General features: G+C 39.0%; 1 protein-coding gene across 1 annotated transcript in view; it reads left to right on the forward strand.

Annotated features, from left to right (window-relative positions):
• LOC136866798 (germ cell nuclear acidic protein) overlaps nucleotides 1–19,952 on the forward strand; it is a 188,100-nt gene extending 168,148 nt beyond the window's left edge. Inside the window, exons 11-12 of the mRNA XM_067143904.2 lie at nucleotides 7,380–7,487; nucleotides 19,682–19,952. Coding sequence (XP_067000005.2) covers nucleotides 7,380–7,487; nucleotides 19,682–19,952 — 379 coding nt within the window. The remainder of the gene's footprint in view (nucleotides 1–7,379; nucleotides 7,488–19,681) is intronic.
• The last annotated feature ends 655 nt before the right edge of the window (nucleotides 19,953–20,607 follow it).

The following is a 20,607-nucleotide window of genomic DNA, read 5'->3' on the forward strand; positions in this document are numbered from 1 at the left end:
ACTTGCTCATAAGATCACCAGTTCACAATCATTGGCAAGTTTACGCAGCGTAGAATGAAACCTGTCATACTTTCTTTAATAGTGTGTAATTTTTTCCAGGTATATTAGAGTATTATATAATTAGCGTTTTCAACAGGCCAGAAAGATCTGAAGTTGTATAAACTGAGTCAACGCTGAAAAGAACGGCTTCCTTCTTAACAAATTATTAAGCCAGTCAAGCAAATTACAAAGTCAGAAACCTCAAATAACTAAAAAGTAAAGTCATGAACATTGACAAATAAATTGCATTTAATAAGAAACTCATTCCCAAACACATACCTATAAAAACTAAACCCACAACATCATAGACTAAAATATCAACATCTTAATTAATAGGCCACAAAAATTGCATGTATTTGTAGCCGGTCACCAACTACCTGTTGCTGCTTGGATCCGCTCCAGCCATCGAGGCAAGGTACCTAGAGGTCAAGCCTTGATCTAAAGGAAGCCGGGTAGTCGATAGTTGGATTTTTTTTTTTTTTTTTTTTTTTTGCCCCCCAGAAATACCATTGATAAAATATACCATTGGTTTAATTAAATGTCAGGATGATGGGATGGGAAAACTAAACATTGTTCCACATGAGGTACCACATTCAGCCAGACAGTGAACAACCATTGAGTTCCCAAAATTCTGACGTGTGTCACTGTCCATTTATAAAACCCAATGTGCGCCACCGGTGGCACACAATGTGGTTCGACATAGATGTTGCTTTATATTGCAGTTGGCATTTTGTGTGAGGAAATAGGGTAATGATTCAGCTTTATTAGGTATGATATAACAAAAATTGGTGCACAAAAAGACTATCATTCAATAACATACTTTAATTACAAAAACATAGTATATTATCTATTTAAACATGTTGTAAGTTTACAAAATTGCGTATAGTTATCATAATAAGGTTGACTTATTAAATTCCAATGCAAATTGAATTTCATAGAGGAAGAACACACGGATTTTACAAAAATGAAAATGTTAAGAAAATAAAGCACTTGTAAATCGAAGTCTGGTAAATCGGTGCCTTGTCATAGTTTTCTTTAAAACCTGATTTCCATACATAGGATTGTTAGATCAGTGCATTTTTCTTTGGGCAGGAGGACAATTAATGCCCATGATCACACGAAATCCAAACAGGTCCTTCATTTCGTCTTTTGTGCAGTCCAGTCCACCATGGCCATTGGTGAGCGTCTTTTTACTCTTCTAGAGGCAACGCATTGCCTTGCATATCTGTTGGTTTGTGAAACAATTGCATGTTAAGATTTCATCATCTAAAAATTGCTTATATACTGTAAAAGGATCTGTCGCATCCAAATTATACTGCAGCCCTGGCTATCCAGAAAAAGGAAATTCCTCACTGGTGGCTTTCAAGTCATTCCACTCTAAAATATTGTTTGCATGGTCATTATGAATAGCACTTACTACTGTTTGTACTGGTTCACCGTCACTCCTTTCTTCCTCACATTCTTCTACCTCGCTTATAAGGTCACCATCTCTTTCAGTATCTGATGGGCCGGGCTGAGTGGCTCAGAACTCCTGTGGGACTAAATTCTGACACCCTCAGTGTCTCTGAAAATCATAAAAGTAGTGGGACGTAAAGCAAATAACATAATAGTACGAGGAGTGGGGCAAAAGTCATGGCAAATATATTTTTTTCCTTGTAGATATATGAACGGATCACAAATGTATGTGTGTTGTGCAGAAGTTCTGCAGGCATACTGTGTATGCAGAACAACAGATGGCTCTGTGATATCTGGCAGTAGCGCAGGAGGGCTGTGAAATCAGTCAGTTGGTGAGCGTCGTGCGAGATGGAAGTAACCCATTTTGAGCAGTGCGCTTACATCAAAATAGCTGTTCTCCGAGGGAGAAATGTGATGGAATGCCACAGTGAATTAGTGGAAGTCTTTGGGAATAATGCCCTACCATACCGTACAGTAGCACGGTGGGTAGGAAAGTTTCAGCAAGGACGTGTGTCAACCAGTGATGAGCAACATTCGGGACAACCTATCAGTGTGCAGACCGACGCGGCATGTGCCGTCATCGAGCAGCTCCTGGATGAAGACAGACGATGGACACTACTGGAGTTAGAGAGGACAAGTGGCATCGAGAAACACACCGTCCACAGGATATTGCGTAATGAGCTGCAACTGCGCAAAATCGCATCGCGGTGGGTACCGCATGCACTGTCGGAAGTTCAAAGGTTGGTGCGCTATGCAATATGCCCTGACCACATTGCATGCTGGCAACAGGACGGCGATCAATTCTTGTCACGAATAATTGCCATTGATGAATTTTGGGCCAGGGCATACGAACCAGAACTGAAACGTCAGTCCGCGGATCACCGAGGAGGCAGAAGGTCTGTCAGAATCCTTCTCCAGTCCAATTGATGGTGATCGTCGCTTATGACGTCAGGGGTGTCATTGTTTTCCACTTTGTTCCACATGGCAGAACAGTGACCGCACAGTACTACAGGGACTTGCTGGTGCGACAGGTACGACGTGACGTTCAGGAGAAACGTCCGGACCTTGTGGACAGTGCAATAATCCTGCACTACAATGCAAAACCACATAAAGCAAGAGTGTGTAGGGCAGCTACTGCGACGTTGGGGATGGGAAGAATTGGAGCACCCACTGTACTCTCCCGACATTTCATCCTGTGACTTTGATCTCATTCGAAAGATTAAGGAACTACTACGTGGTAGTCGGTTTGCAACACGAGAGGACATTGCTAATGCTGTGCGCCAACAGGTGACCCGATTCACACATGGTGCAGCAAATGCTGAGGCAGATGGTATTCAGTGCCTCCCACATCGTTGGCAGCGTGTGGTGTCAGTAGCAGTGGACTACTTTGAGGGTCTTCAGGCCCAGGTTTGTCATGTCAACTTTACTGTATTGTCATTCTTTTGCACCAGGAAGGCCATATAGGGACCGTGTGTAACAAGAAATTTTCGACCGCAGCGCCCCTAGCGGAAGAGACGATTATTCATCGGTAGGAGAAACACCAGAATAACATCAGCTGTCGTTGTTTACTTATTAAAATGTGTTGTGAATACGTATAATTTGAATTAATCAGCTGTGTCGAATGTTGTTATTCTTGTGGGTTTTCAGAAAATTATGTGGAGTTCTCAGTATTTTAGGAATTCTACTTTGAGGAAAGGAGGAGAGCTTAATGATAGCCATCACATATATCAGGTGGAAGAAAACTTACAAAAGAAGTATCTGGTGTATGTTCGAGAGAGACAAATTTTAGTCAAACCCCATATAATATTAACATCAAGGTAAGAATTTTAAAAATTCTGAATTCAGATCCTTTGGTTATGTGAAAGAATCCGATCCACGAAATGTCACGGTATTATTTGTCCCAAATGGAAGATAATAATTGTTTTTACTCAAATAAAAGTGTAAAATCTGCAGTAAATTAACTTGTAACTTGTAAATTTACTTGTAGAGAATAATATGGATAAGGACGTAGTGTTTACAGTACACTATGTCTTCTGGTATGGGCTAGAATAAATGTGTTACTTTCATTGACTTGTCTCACTCTTCCTTGGCTTTGACAATATGAAAGTGACTGAGGTATGAGCGATGCTAATAATACCATTCCTTATGCAGCCAGTCCCTGCCATGAATGGTGTGAAAACGTCGCTCATTTGGTCATTTGGTGCACGTATTTCAGTAGGCTTAGCAGACTGATATGCAATAGCAACTTCTGGCCTAGTGAGGAAAGCAACGGGAAATGGGAAACTACCTCACTCCTCATTTCCCTAGTACGCCTCTTCAGTGACACCTAGGCCATCTATGACAGCTAATGATGGACCTGTTGAGGATCCAACCAGTTTTCGGGCTGAATACCCAACATACATACTTTACTACCTTACAACTATTTTTTCTGCTACGTAGCGGCGCTTCTGTTCGGGTTTTGTCTATCTAACACTTTTGTGTGTAAAATTGTCAGAGTTTCTTAATCACATTTTGAATTATCACTGTGCAACATATAAATTACAAAATAGTACATTTACATTTCCCTGGTCATATGAAAATGGTAAGTTATCAGTCTGAATACCTATACTACAAACAGTTTGCGGAGATTGTGATTCAGGAACAGAATTCATGTTTTCTTGCACTCCACTTTGTCTCCCTTTCCTCCTCTTGTACCTGACTGTCAGTTTCCTCTGTATTTTGTCCTCATTAGTTCTTCCTGGTAGCATATGCAATGTAGGTTTATATCCAGGGCTATTAGGATCTCTGGTAGGTGTTCCATCAATGAAGTGTCGGATGCAGATTCTGAAATTACTGGCAGGAACCCATTGTTTTCCATCAAGTCTTGAACGATTTAAAGATGTTATCCATGCTGCCCTTTTGATCTTATGGGCAGCTGCGGCTGGAAAAGGAAAAAAATTCCTTCCTGGTGAGCTGTTTTAGTAGGTGTAATTACAACCGTGCACGGAACAGTTCACGTGACATTTACTGCGTTTACTGGTACGGTACTATGAGTTTCGTTCATGCTTAGAGAATATGCTGAAAGAACCTAATCAAAACGTAGGCCACCTCAGTAAGCAATGTGAACAGTCAAAGACTTAAAGCTAGTAAAATAAAAAACACGATTCACTAACTCGATGGTGAAAAATGCTCCTACCGCTCCTACCAGTTACTTCAGATTAAGCCACCAGATGGCAGCACTCGCTATACGCACGGTTCCTATTGCTCTGTATACTACCATAATAAATTAGTGTGTTACGATATTTCAGTGCTATTCATTGTCTACACATGTAATTAACACCTTGTCCTTTCATCTGTATATGTCGCATTTTCCAACCAGACTGGTATCTTCAAGGAAAAAAATAGTTGCTGTGACTTTTGCCCCAACCCTCGTATCTGATGGTAAATGTTCACTTCCAGACACTAATATGTCACTAAGTTTTGACACACGTGTGCTCTCATTTAGGATTTCTTCAATCTCATCAGAATCCATAATAAATATTTAGGCCTACCACAAATAATAACAGAAACGCAGTTAGAGGAAGAACAATAAGGCTTTAGACCAAATATATCAACAATAGACTTGTTATTTACAGTGCGAACGATAATGGAAAAACATCTAGAAAGGAACAAGGAAGTCATCTTCGTATTTTAGGATTTGGAAAAAGCTTGTGATACAGTTAAGAGAAAGCATGTATGGGGAATGCCTACTGAAAAGGAATGTATCAAAATCATTAATTAACAAGATAAAAATGTTGTATCATGAGTAAAAGCAGTGTACAAGTGGGGAGTGCTGACTCTGAAACATTTTATTTTAAAAAATGGTCTCAAACAAGGAAGTGCACTGTCGCCATTATTGTTTATTATATTGATGGCGGAAATCATAAAACGTGTAAAACAGAGTATCAGTAATGATGAAGTGAATGCTTTGGTATTTACAGATGATGTGGTGATTTGGGGAAAGGGATTAAAGGAAGTACAAAGGAGACTGGACATTTGGAATGAAAATCTGGAGTTTGGATGGTAATTAGTAAAAAGAAAACTGTAGTCATGCACTGTGGAAAAGAGAAAAAGAGAAGCCAACTGAACATAGACGGAGAACGGTTAAAGAATGTAGAACAGTTTACATATCTGGGAAGCATTATTAATGGAAGTAATGAAATCAACCCTAAAATTAATAACAGACTAAGTAAAGGTACAACATCTTATTATCAAGTCAGAGAGCTTTTATAGGATGACAAAGTACCCAAGAAAATGAAATTAATATTATATAAACAGTATTTCATACCAGTTGTAACATACAGACTAGAAATGCTGGTAACTAATAAGAGACAAGACAGTAAGATCCAAGCAGTAAAAATGAAATTTTTAAGAACATCGGTTAAAAAGATGAGAAGAGATAAAATTCAAAATATTAAAATCAGAAAAGAGCTAAATACAGAACCGTTAGTACAGAACATACAGAAAGCAAGACTGAGATGGTTTGGACATGTAAAAAGAATGGGAAAGGAACAGGTAGCAAGTAGGAAATTGGAAAGAGAAGTGAGGGAAAGAAACCATTTGGAAGACCGAGAAGAAGTTGGATAGATCAGATTTGGAAGGACATTAGAGAAACTGGATTGGATGTGGTGGAAGTAATGGAGCAGGAAAAGTGGAAGGAGAGAAAGGAGTGGAGGAGGCTTGTTAACCACAATCTTTTGCATTTCCCAAATAGTACTTAAAAAGACATTGGGTTCTTCCATTTTTTTCATTTTTTTTTTTTCAATTTCTAATTTGAGTTTTGTAATCTACCACGTGATTTTATGGCTGATAGAGTCTCAAATAGAGACGAAACATGTCCCTAAATATTTATAATATGTTTTAATTAAATTGTTCACTTGTAAAGTGATGTGTATTGATAGGGTGGACCAAAACCTAACATTGTTTCTTAATATTATAATTTGCCAAAGATATCGCTTTATGGGATTCACACTACTAATGACCACCTTTGAAGGTTGTCATCTTTGATGGCCAGTATTCATGCTAATTTCCTGCAAAATCTAAGCAAATTGACAACTACTTGTTGGATAGTCGTACTGATACTCTGGACAATGATCAGGATGGATGTTTGTATCAGAGTGAAGGTAGTGCGATAATAATAATAATAATAATAATAATAATAATAATAATAATAATAATAATAATAATAATAATAATAATAATAATAATGATGATGATGATGATGATGATGCAAGTGGAACAAAAGCTACAAGTAGGCTTATTGTCGATGTACTTACATATAATGACACTTGGCGATGGACGAGTGTAAATAATGTGATGCAAAACATTCCATTTATTGGTGAGAGTGGTGTAAGCTAAGAAATTCAGGAGAAGTCGGATATTCTGGATGTAAAACTGAATGAAATAAATGTATTTAGTAAGATACTGAGCAACAGCTTTTTCTCTAAGTGTTTAGTTTTAAGGTTATTGCAACAGATTTTGAACAGTACAAAACATGCCCCATAATTTGACCTTTTTGTGCAAAAATTGTATTTTTTTGGCATATTTTCATTAAAAAATGAGTAAGCCCATTGTTTAATATGTTGGTATGTTTCTACTTTATTGTGACAGTTGAAGAGAACTTAATACTCGCGGCATAGATTTGATATTTGTGAACAAATTCACAAGATATTCTGGATGAAATGGGGAGGGGATACAATTTCATACTGTTCACAACATTGTGTGTGCTGTAGGAATGACCATTCAGCAGAGATATGTCCGCATAGTGAGTGCAGAATACATTGTTTAACTGTATGATAAATTTATGAATAGATTCCTCTGAAAAATATCTTATATGATGTACATTGCCTACTATAAATGTTTTCCAGGGCTATGAAAGCTAGGAAGAGACTGCCTGAACTTCCACCTATAAAACGATGTCACGAATATGTAGTGGAGAAAAAGATCATCTACCGCTGTACACAGTGTGGCTACAGGTAAGTTGCTTTTGTGTGTGGTTCATAGGACTGGAAAATAGGAATTACGTTTGAAATACAGTATATAATATTGTTCCTTTGTGACCCTCCATAAGAAGTCTTATCCATAATCTTTAGCTTATATTAATATTTATTCTAGGTTAACTAGGTTGACTGAACAATCACTGGTATGTGCATGATTAAACTTATGTTGACCTTTCATGTTCCTGAGATTTTGAGGTACGGAAATGGGCATGTCTCCCCCTCAGTGTCTTTTTGTGATGTACGTGCTTCCTGGTTCTCTCTGACTCTTTGCAGTTTCATCTTTTCTTACATTAGTGCTGCTCTTGATTTGATCTCTTCCTTCTGATATAAAAGCCAATTAGTTTTAAGGTTATTGCAACAGATTTTGAACAGTACTAAACATGCCCCATACTTTGACCTTTTTGTGCAAAAATTGTATTTTTGGCATATTTTCATTAAAAAAATGAGTAAGCCCATTGTTTAATATGTTGGTATGTTTCTACTTTATTGTGACAGTTGAAGAGAACTTAATATTCACAGCATAGATTTGATATTTGTGAACAAATTCACAAGATATTCTGGATGAAATGGGGAGGGGATACAATTTCATACTGTTCACAACATTGTGTGTGCTGTAGGAATGACCATTCAGCAGAGATATGTCCGCATAGTGAGTGCAGAATACATTGTTTAACTATTTGATAAATTTATGAATAGATTCCTCTGAAAAATATCTTATATGATGTACATTGCCTGCTATAAATGTTTTCCAGGGCTATGAAAGTTAGGAAGAGACTGCCAATTATCAGGATAATATTTTTTTTTAAAGGATGAACAGTAAGCCTTTTGAATACTAACAGTGTGTGACCTCGATAGCAATTTTTCATAGAGTTAGTTGTCGCTGTTGACAAACTTCCACATGACCACCACTGATATTTCTCTTATTTGTCACTGTATCAGAAAAAGGCACAGGACAGAAAAGTTTGCAAACAATATTCTAATTAAATTTTGTCCCAAGTAATTTTCCTGTAAAACTATCCATGAAAATCATATGTCGAGTGAACAACTAACAGCCAACATCGTACTTGCCCTTATCTTACCCTTAAATAACAAATTTAATGGAAATCTACCTTATTGATTTTTCCGTGATGCTGTAATGTGAAACCAACAAACGGACAAAAATTAAACTAAACCTGAGATAGGCTATTACTTGTCCTATCATCATCATCATCATCATCATCATCATCAATGTCCCACTCCAGTCAGTATGAAAACAAAGTTTCAGGGTAATATTCAGAAAGTACAAACAAAAAGAGAGGTTAAACACTGTCGTAGTAAAATTGATTTTAAATAATTGCTTTTGTTTTGGAAAAGTGTAAAATGGTATATACCGTCAGAACTCCAACCTATGTGTGTTGGTAGTGATTTTATATTTTAAGAAACAAAGCAATAACAGCTACTCATAAACACCAGTTAAAAAGGAAGAGTTCTGGCCTCCCAAAGAAAGTTTACAACGTGAAAGAGAGAGAAGTCTTAGGTGGGGGCTCAATGCCAAAGAGTATAAGGAAGCTATGTAAGGTATGAGAATGGAAGACTTCCTAAGCAGTCTTAGCCTTAATATCATTGAGGTCAGAAAAGAGAAAGAACTGAGGAAGGTTCGAAATGAAATTTGAAAGAGACCCTTGCAGAAAGGAGGACTCTCTCTCTAACTCAGATTCTACCTTTTCTTTTTTTAAATTGGTGGAGTATCCTTCACTACAATAATAATGATTATCATTATTATTATTATTATTAGTAGTAGTAGCACCGGGCGAGTTGGCCGTGCGCGTAGAGGCGCGCGGCTGTGAGCTCGCATCCGGGAGATAGGGGGTTCGAATCCCACTGTCGGCAGCCCTGAAGATGGTTTTCCGTGGTTTCCCATTTTCACACCAGGCAAATGCTGGGGCTGTACCTTAATTAAGGCCACGGCCGCTTCCTTCCAACTCCTAGGCCTTTCCTATCCCGTCGTCGCCGTAAGACCTATCTGTGTCAGTGCGACGTAAAGCCCCTAGCAAAAAAAAAAAAAAAAGTAGTAGTAGTAGTAGTAGTAATAGTAGTATTTTCTCAATTTTGCCTGTCTTAGGACCTCGTAAAAATAACCCACTACATTCATTCGTGTTTGTTTCCTGTTTCCTTTCTTATTTTCCAATAGTTCTTCAATATTTCACTGTGCTTTTCCCTCCGCCATGAAAAACCATCTTCAGCGCTGCCGACAGTGGGGTTTGAACCCACTATCTCCGGAATGCAAGCTCACAGTTGCGCGCTCCTAACCGCACGACCAACTTGCTCGGTTTACGTAATCATCAATCATCATCAATGTCCCACTCCACATATTTGAGTCATTGTGTGTTCCAAATTAAACAATGTAAATACTGTAAATTTATTTAAATGAAAAATCTTCATTATTTTCAGCATAATTGCACAAGTTACATCGGAGTTTAAATGTTTACCTTATCACGTGGTGTCATGCGCGAGCGGTGTCTGGATTAGCAGGGAATCGCTTGTGAGCACTCTATTCCATGAGACGAAACAAACCTGTCCGGCACTCCACAGCAGCCGAGTGATAATGAATGAGCAATAGAACACTAGAAGTTCAAAATACTCTGTTATGCCTTCTTCGCGATAACACTAAAATAATTCAGTTTTGTAGTTAATGTTTAGGCTACCTGTCTAATATTATTGCTAATGCCCTGGGGGAATAAATTGAAATTTTATCATATTCATTTTTTTACGTTGTATTCTCTGCCCGGCTACTCATTTCTGCCATCCAGCTGATGAAAATGTCTGGGTAGAAGACTGATATATGTCCTCAGCAATGCACTCAGACCAACCAGGAATTTCCATGTTGTTTTGAATGTCATCAACTGACACTTCATCCTTTTCTTCTGGGCCTTCCTCCTGCTTCTCATGGCCTGTTTTTCTTGTGCATCTACTTTTTTCTTCCTACTCCTTTGTTGTGAAGTGCCTTTCAAATTGTTCCCAGCTCTTCTTAATGTGATTGACTCCATGCTTCCACAACCATGTAAGAGCAGTCATATTTGTTATGAACCACAATCCCTTCTTCATTTCATCTTCTGTAATGGCGCTTCATAGTTTAGTAACTGATTGGTTTATTACATTTGACAGCAAGGAAGGTGTTTGGAAACTTACATTTTTCTCTTTCAAGAAGGTATTCTGTGGGCTGGGTGCATTATCACCAATTAACACCACATTACTGCCTTCTTTTCCACGGGCCTTTTGATGGGCATGGGTGGGTTTTTGTTTGGGTTTTTTTCTTCTCTTTTTTTTCTGGTATGAAAATTTCATTGTACCATTTAGTAAACATACTACCATTCATCCAGGCCTTCGATTGATTCTTGTAAAACAGGGGAAGTTTTTTCACAGTTTTGAAAGCCCCGGGATTTTTCGGTTTGCCTGTCAGTTTCTCGTAGATTTAGCACAATTTAGCAGGGTTACATGGTCTGCACTAACCTTATGACCAGGAGCACTAGATTTCCTTTTAGAAGCTTAAGTTGCTCCAGGCAAAGCCTTCCAAGTAAGGCCTGTCTAATCTGCATTATATACAAATTTGGGGTCATAACATTTTCTTTCACTTTCTATTTTTTCATCAAAGTTCTCTGCTGCGTTAGGATCTGCTGATAGCTTCAGTGTCCAGAATTGTTGATGCTCCCATACTGTATATCTCAGCTAACTGCTTACCAGTTACTCCTTTGTCTAATTGTTCAATGACTTCTATTTGTCTGCTAATGAAAAGACAACACTTTTCCTTTTAGAAGCTATACTGCACATGCACAAAACAGAACACGGAGACAACTGAACGCCAAGGCCACACTGACAATGACAGACAATGCAAGACTGGTGAATGATGGTCTGTGTATTCACAGTAGGAGGGTTAAATAAAGCATGAGAGTACTGAATATTCATTGTTTGCACGAAAATGTCTCTTTCAAAAAATCCAATTTTTCGGATTTCCATTTTTCCTCAAAGTGATCTGAATAATTGACGATCCGTGTAATGGGAGTTCAGATAATTAGAGTTCTGCTGTATCAGGTTAATATTCAAGAAGTACAGGCAGATGTACAAAGCCTTTGAAGCATTGCCGGATGATCTTGGTGGTAACTCTCCCTACAACTACTGTCGGATTTTTTATTATGGACACTCGAGTTTAGGCTTTAATTACAAACGAACCAATAGGCCTATTGCAATGCGAGTTATACCAATATTTTCCTTGTTTAATTCTACATTAGCGTATATAAGACACGTTGTTTTCGACATTCATTAAATATTTTTATTTGTGGTTATAATAAATATTGCCCGGGTTTTTGGCTTCTTCTCTAGGAAGCGCTCACTTAGGAATATATACAAGGAAAACTACTTGTCTGATGGTAATGGAATTTTAATATGTTATAACCACATGTATTTGTAGTGTAATATTCCTGCTGCAATTTTTTTCAATTACCCCGAAAAAAGTTCTTATCATTTTTCTTAAGCAACTCCTTCTCAGCCCAGGATAAACGTACAACAGCAAACATGGGCTTGTTTTGAAGCACTCAGTCATGGTTATCAGAAACTACAACAACTGTAACCGTACAGTTTTGTACCGAATTTATGAAGAGTAATATTGAAAGGAGGTTTTGTGTACGCCGAACCGTGCGATTAACAGCAGGCCGGGTGGGGAAATTGGGTGCAGTGTTGCCGCATTCAGTAGTAATCATGCGCGCAACGAACACAGCTTTTCGTTTACTTTCAACCTTTAATTTTATTTCCTCTTATAAATTCCACTTTCCATTACCTTTTCTTGTAAGGGATTTGGACCTTCAAAGGCAGGTTTAAAAATGGTTGACTTCCTAATTTAGAAATATCACACTGTACAATTTTTACAAGAGTTATTTGCATTATTATTTACATATATTTACAATATTAATTCTATCAATTTTCTTCGTCTGAAAAATCACTGTGTTCCGATGAATCGGTGCTGCTGTCATTCATGTTGATTGTGACTGGCTCGAAATAAGGGACGTTTTCAGACAGTCCATCTTTTTCCCAGTAGTGATCTTCAATTTTCTTAGTGTGTTTAATGCATTGTTTCCAGAGTTCAGGGGTGACGGTACGTAAGGCTTCTCGGCATAAAGCGTTAACTGCTTCCATACCTCTCCCCATTTTCTAATGTGTTAGCCATAGTTATTATTATTATTATTATTATTATTATTATTATTATTATTATTATTATTATTATTATTATGTTTTTTTTTCCTATTTTCCCTTTTACGTAAGCCCAAATGAGCTCGATTGGATTAAGCTCGCAATGGGCCACTGGTAACCAAACAAGCTGTACATCTGGTCGAAGTCGTTTAGTCAGTTGTTCCAGCTTCTTTACCGGTGTTTGAAAATAAGGCCTGGCAAGGACAATCAGCTCTGATTTCGTTAATTTGTTATAATCGTCAACTCCAGGTCGTAGTGAAATATTCTTTGATGTTATCCAGGATATAATTTCAGGTTTCAGCCATGACATGTTCGGGTTTTTAGATGACGGATCGACCATCGCATGATATGGAACTTGATCTATAACGACAGCCGACTTTTGAGGCAATAAACTCAGGACTTTCGTGAACCATTCTTCATAATGAGTCGAGTTCATCTCATTGTGATAATCACTACTGCCTTTTTTGCTAATAAAACAAAGTTCTGCACCGTCAAGAAATCCTTCTTCACTTCCGATGTGTAAAATTATGATGCGTTTCCCAGCTCCAGACGGTGTTTTGAACCCTCCACGCCATCCATAAATTTGCTGAATGTACCCTCTGTACAGATTATACACTGACTGACAGAGCAAATGCAACACCAAGAAGGAGTGGTTCGAAAGGGATGAAAGTTCGGGAAAAAACAGAGACGGCACGGACGAATAATTGATGTTTATTTCAAACCGATATGCAGGTTACACAATGCGCACGGCATCGACTCAGTAGGATGTAGGACCACCGCGAGCGGCGATGCACGCAGAAACACGTTGAGGTACAGAGTCAATAAGAGTGCGGATGGTGTCCTGAGGGATGGTTCTCCATTCTCTGTCAACCATTTGCCACAGTTGGTCGTCCGTACGAGGCTGGGGCAGAGTTCGCAAACGGTGTCCAATGAGATCCCACACGTGTTCGATTGGTGAGAGATCCGGAGAGTACGCTGGCCACGGAAGCATCTGTACACCTCGTAGAGCCTGTTGGGAGATGCGAGCAGTGTGTGGGCGGGCATTATCCTGCTGAAACAGAGCATTGGGCAGCCCCTGAAGGTACGGGAGTGCCACCGGCCGCAGCACATGCTGCACGTAGCGGTGGGCATTTAACGTGCCTTGAATACGCACTAGAGGTGACGTGGAATCATACGCAATAGCGCCCCAAACCATGATGCCGCGTTGTCTAGCGGTAGGGCGCTCAACAGTTACTGCCGGATTTGACCTTTCTCCACGCCGACGCCACACTCGTCTGCGGTGACTATCACTGACAGAACAGAAGCGTGACTCATCGGAGAACACGACGTTCCGCCATTCCCTCATCCAAGTCGCTCTAGCCCGGCACCATGCCAGGCGTGCACGTCTATGCTGTGGAATCAATGGTAGTCTTCTGAGCGGACGCCGGGAGTGCAGGCCTCCTTCAACCAATCAACGGGAAATTGTTCTGGTCGATATTGGAACAGCCAGGGTGTCTTGCACATGCTGAAGAATGGCGGTTGACGTGGCGTGCGGGGCTGCCACCGCTTGGCGGCGGATGCGCCGATCCTCGCGTGCTGACGTCACTCGGGCTGCGCCTGGACCCCTCGCACGTGCCACATGTCCCTGCGCCAACCATCTTCGCCACAGGAGCTGCACCGTGGACACATCCCTATGGGTATCGGCTGCGATTTGACGAAGCGACCAACCTGCCCTTCTCAGCCCGATCACCATACCCCTCGTAAAGTCGTCTGTCTGCTGGAAATGCCTCCGTTGACGGCGGCCTGGCATTCTTAGCTATACACGTGTCCTGTGGCACACGACAACACGTTCTACAATGACTGTCGGCTGAGAAATCACGGTACGAAGTGGGCCATTCGCCAACGCCGTGTCCCATTTATCGTTCGCTACGTGCGCAGCACAGCGGCGCATTTCACATCATGAGCATACCTCAGTGACGTCAGTCTACCCTGCAATTGGCATAAAGTTCTGACCACTCCTTCTTGGTGTTGCATTTGCTCTGTCAGTCAGTGTAGTTGTCAAAGTTGTATTCTAAAGCTTCAATCACGTTTTCTTGCCACCCATATTTCATAGTATGGTTCTGTCCGCACTAGGTCTCGTCTGTAAAGAAGATCTCGTATCCCTGTGCCCTTAAGTCTTTAATTCATCCAAGGTAAGTATGTCGGGATGCAGCAACCGTCACGGATTCCATTAGCACTGGTTTCACGTTTATTTTTTGAATCGGGATCCCAAGCTTCGAACTACTTTCAAAAGCGTAGAAATTGACATATCAGGAAAATCCGGCATATTTTCTAACAGTTTCATGCGGAGGCTTTTAATTGTGGGAAATATCTTATTCATATAAAAATCGTGCAAATTTCTTCGTATTGTGCACAAAGTAAAATCATCGAGATGAATTTTCGGACGCCCCTGTCTCACACACTGCTTCTTTCTTGACCTGGATGACGTATTTCCATAATTCTCCTTTGAACCAGCTCCTACTCTCTTCACTGACGACAGCGATAATCCAAGACAATCTGCCACCTTCTTGTACACAGGAAACCTCTTGTCCCCTACTTTTCCCCCTCACATTGAAAGAAACAAATATCACTCAAAATCATTGCAAGTTCACCCTCTGATAACGGCGGTCTCGGAGGCATCTTGAAGTGACGTGGCCAACATGCAGAACATAGGACAACTGAAAATAGCTTGCGGATAAACCAAGGTCATGGGCATTCCGTTGCACAACTGCCCGGGGCGAGTGTACTGTGTTCGTTGTGCGCGTGATTACTACTGAACGCGGCAACACTGCGCCCGTTTTCACCACCCGGCCTGCTGTTAATCGCACGGTCCGGCGTACACAAAACCTCCTTTCAATATTACTCTTCATAAATTCGGTACCAAACTGTACGGTTACAGTTGTTGTAGTTTCTGATAACCATGACTGAGTGCTTCAAAACAAGCCCATGTTTGCTGTTGTACATTTATCCTGGGCTGAGAAAGAGTTGCTTTAGAAAAATGATAAGAACTTTTTTCGGGGTAATTGAAAAAAATTGTAACTTGAGTATTACACTATAAATACATGTGGTTATAACATATAAAAATTGCATTACCATCAGACAAGTAGTTTTCCTTGTATATATTCCTAAGTGAGCGCTTCCTAGAGAAGAAGCCAAAAACCCGGGCAATATTTATTATAACCACATATAAAAAATATTTAATGAACGTCGAAAACAACGTGTCTTATATACGCTAATGTAGAATTAAACAAGGAAAATATTGGTATAACTCGCATTGCAATAGGCCTATTGGTTCGTTTGTAATTAAAGCCTAAACTCGAGTGTCCATAATAAAAAATCCGACAGTAGTTCCTGGTTCTAGGATTTATATTTTCACCCAACCCCCACTGATATTTCCCTTTTCACTGTATCACAAAATGGTATACACAAAATATTCTGTAAGTAAAAAGCAAAACATGTTGCCATGAGCAGTTTTCCTGTGAAACCAACCATAAGGGAGAGCTTTGTTTCAGGCCACCTCCTGATATTTTTCTTCTTCTTTTCTTATTTTCTTTTTCTTTTTATTCTTCCTTTTCTCTGTATCAAAAACATGTATAGAACAAAGCAGTTTGTATATAAGATTCTAAATACATTTTGTCATGAGAAGTTTTCCTGTAAAAACCAACCCCTCTGACCCCCACTCCTGCCAATTTATTTTGAACAACATACAGCAAAGATCCTTCTCACCCTTATTCTAAACTTAAATACCATTTTCTTCTTTTGCTACTGCTTTTTCCCACCTGTGAGGTCGCAGGTGTAAACTGCGTCACACATGTGGATTTAGCCCTGTTTTACGACCAGATGCCCTTCCTGACGCAACCCTATATGGAGGAATGTAATCACTATTACGTGTTTCTGTAGTGGTTGGTAGTGTAGTGTGCTGTCTGAATATGATGAGGAGAGTGATGAGACAGACACATACACCCAGTCCCCCAGCCAGCAGAATTAATCAGAAGCGATTAAAATCCCCGACCCCGGGACCCTCTGAACCGAAGGCCAGTACGCTGACCATTCAGCCAACGAGTCGGACCTAAACTTAAATACCATGCTTCATGAAAATTCCCCCAATCTGTTGTCCTATGGTACTTAAACATTCAAAAATTAAACAGAACCTGGTAGCATAGGCTTTCATTTGTGCCTCCCCTATAAAAGCCAAGTGTCAGGTTAATATTCAAAAAGTACAGACAGAAAGACTATTTTTTTACATATGTGTGTGTGTTTTTTTAATCACTTTTTATATACTTCTGGCTGCTGCAAAGGAAACAAGTCCTCTGTTCATCTGTTTTTTTATACAGTTAGCAAGTTATTATATGTTTTGGCAATATAAAAGCAAAGTTTGTTGTGCTTCATCAAGATGAGTTCAATAAGCAGAATAAAATTATAAAACAGACTTGCTTTATTTTATTTTGGCTGTACATCTTGTAAAAGTCTCGCTGATTTGTGAGTTCAGGAGACTGAGTCAATGACAATGCTAAACTTCCAAATGAGCATTACTGAATTATATCTGAAATCGGACAGATAGTAATTCGTCCAAGCATAGTGCCTTGGAATGAAGTACAGAAATCATTGGATTACCCATAGTTTTACAGTAAAGGGTATTTGATATAATTTTAGTGAGAGGATTTTAAGGTGCAGCACCTTTCCAAAAATATAGTTAGTTTCATTCAGATAGGTCAGTATATGTATTTGGGGACATGAAATGAAGCAAAGTAAACACAATGTTGCACCTTTTTTGTGAGATTACTAAATTTTTTCCAGCTTTTTCCTTCTCTTTCATGCTTCAGCACCTTCTCCCTCTTCCATACACACAATTTTATGTACGTTTTTTAGAAGATTAAACCCTTTCTTCTCTTTTTGAACAGATTTTTAAATTTTTTGTAGACAGAAGTCAGTAAATAAATATTAAAATATAATTTATGGGAACCACCAGTAATTCATATCCTGTTGACAGTGGCCAACCTGAAGCTGTGAAATTAAATTAAAATTTAAAGAGTGATGCTGCAACAGTTTAAACTAAGTGGCATTAATTTAACAGTTCCACCTAACGACTGTGTACTCTCCTGTGGGTCTTGTTACTGTTTGACCAGTTCGGACAGAATGTATTGTTCTCAACACAAAATCATGCTGAAGGTTAAGAAGGAGAAGATATACGCACTTTCAAAAGAAGTCAAGATGCAATTTATCAAAAATGTTGGAATCATTCTTCGATGTGCCATATGTGAAGTAACTATTGCAATCGATGACAAGCATCAAAGAAACAGAATAAACCAGCACATCCAGTCAGCAAACATGTAAAGAACATCGAACTTCACAAGTCGAAACCTGAGCAATCTACTCTGATACATGTCTTTGCCTCAGAATCTGAAAAGCAGTGGTCATTGCACGAGTTCAGAGCAGATTTTGCCATGGCATTAATCCAGTCAGGAATTCCAGTCAACAAGGTATAAACAGTCTAACATTCAAATCATACTCTGTGAAGTACATGTTAAAGTCAGTACAAGATGAGAACACCCTGACGAAAAATTACGTACAGCCAATTTATGAGAATGTCTTCGAAAAAATAAGAGGTGGCCAGCAAATATGAACTGAGATTCAGTTTAGATTAAATTACTGATGAACTACAAAGATATATTTTGAATGTGTTGGTATTTCCATTATTTGATGAATGGGTGAAACCTATGCCTTTTAAAATGTACCAACTCAAGAAGATAAATGCCTGCACAGTAATGCAATCATTCAATGACTCGCGTATAAACCTGTGGGTAGATGTCAGCAAGAGTTTTTCTATATAAAAGAATCTACTGAGCTCAAAGTGCCAGAGAATTACTGTCAAAAACATTGAAATGTTGTGTGTAATTCAATATAACAAGTTTTTTTTTTTTGTTTTTTGTTTTTTTGCTAGGGTCTTTACGTCGCACCGACACAGATAGGTCTTATGGCGACGATGGGATAGGAAAGGGCTAGGAGTTGGAAGGAAGCGGCCGTAGCCTTAATTAAGGTACAGCCCCAGCATTTGCCTGGTGTGAAAATGGGAAACCACGGAAAACCATTTTCAGGGCTGCCGATAGTGGGATTCGAACCTACTATCTCCCGGATGCAAGCTCACAGCCGCGCGCCTCTACGCGCACGGCTAACTCGCCCGGTATTAATTTTTAGAACCCAGTAAATGGTATAAAGAAAGTTCATGTAACTGGCTTAAACCTTGATAAAGTGATATCATCAATACCTTTATTGCACCTTTTTGTATATATTTTCAGGATCTCCTTCCCTCTTCTTGAAACCTTGATAATGTGATTTCGCCAACTCCTTTTTTGCTCCTTTTTGTATATATTTTCAGAATCTTCCCTCTTCTGACCATACTTCCCACCTTAAAATCCCTTCCCTAATAATTACATACAAGAGACTAACTATGTTTACACAGTCATCCTTCAATGATAAGGTCCAAATTATTTTGAGCATGCTGAATACATTACTTGTAGTATTAAAATTAAATTAATTCTTTATCTGGCAATTCTTTTGTTTGTCTCTTGTATGTAATCCAAGCATATTAAGTCAGACATTTTGCCATATTTGAGCTGTTTTGGTCATTGGTATGAATGATAAACATTGCAAAATAACAGGCTATGAACTGAACCTTTGTACAAAAAACCTGCTAAATACTATTGACCTAGTTATTGGACAAACATTTCCTGAAACTAGCTGTAACACATATTATGAATTGTATTAATATCCTCAGTAATAGAGCTATTTCATGTTACTTCATCTATTTTCACAAATTTCCTACAAACGAGGGAATTTGGTAAGATTTTGAGTTATTAGGGTCTTCTTGCCCTGTCCCCCTCCCCCCATCCTCATCCATTTTAAATCTAGTGAGCTGTTATGTTCTGTTGCAGCTTTGGTCGACAGTCCAAGTCACTAAATTTAGCTGTGAAGAGATGTGGGCGCTGTTTTGGTACATTCGAACTGTTGGTCAATACGAAGTCAAAAAATGCCAATTCTGGTGTTCCCCGTACTCCTCGCAATCCAACGGGCTTTGCACTGTTTGTGAAGGAAAATTATCATTCTGTAAAGAGCTCTCAATCTCATCTGAAGCATCAAGAGATCATGAAACTTCTGGGGCAGCAGTTCTCTCAAGTGAAAATAATATCTACTTCTGACAAGTAAGAAATTGAAGAGTGAGTGGGTTTCCACTCAGATCATTTCACTGTTATACAGTGCTACTACATTTGTAAATACTATGACATGTGATTATGTCACTGACAAGTAATTTCTGTGATTTTATCTTGTTTTATGTACTTTTTTTATTGTGGTATGTTTTTAGGGAGCATTGGCCTGCTAAATCCATTCCCTACTTCATTGAAATACATAATAATAGGGAAAGTTGCTGGAAAAAGGAGGATTTTCAAGTAACCTATGTTGCAGGATAAGTACAGTATATACCTATGGTCACTCCTATTGAAGGTTTTTAGGTACATGAGATTTCGGCAGTCTCTTCACAGCTGGTAGAAAGACTGTTCCTACTGACTAAATGAATTGAAACAGGTGGTCCTAGTCATGTGGTTCTCTCCTCTCTTCAATTCACAGGATGGTCAGAAGTATTCTATCAGTGTTCTGTTTAAACTTGATTCTTCTTCTTCTTCTTCTTCTTCTTCTTCTTCTTCTTCTTCTTGATGTTCGGCCAATGCCATCTCATTATTGGGTTTGCCAGATATCTTTTTAAAATAGGGAAATCAAATTTTACTATTTGAAATTCCTCATCTGTAATATACTTGAACTAAAAGATTGTGTTATGAAAGATACTAAATTTTATGAAAATTAA

Source organism: Anabrus simplex, chromosome 3, assembly GCF_040414725.1.
Source record: "Anabrus simplex isolate iqAnaSimp1 chromosome 3, ASM4041472v1, whole genome shotgun sequence".
Taxonomy (NCBI): Eukaryota; Metazoa; Arthropoda; class Insecta; order Orthoptera; family Tettigoniidae; genus Anabrus; species Anabrus simplex.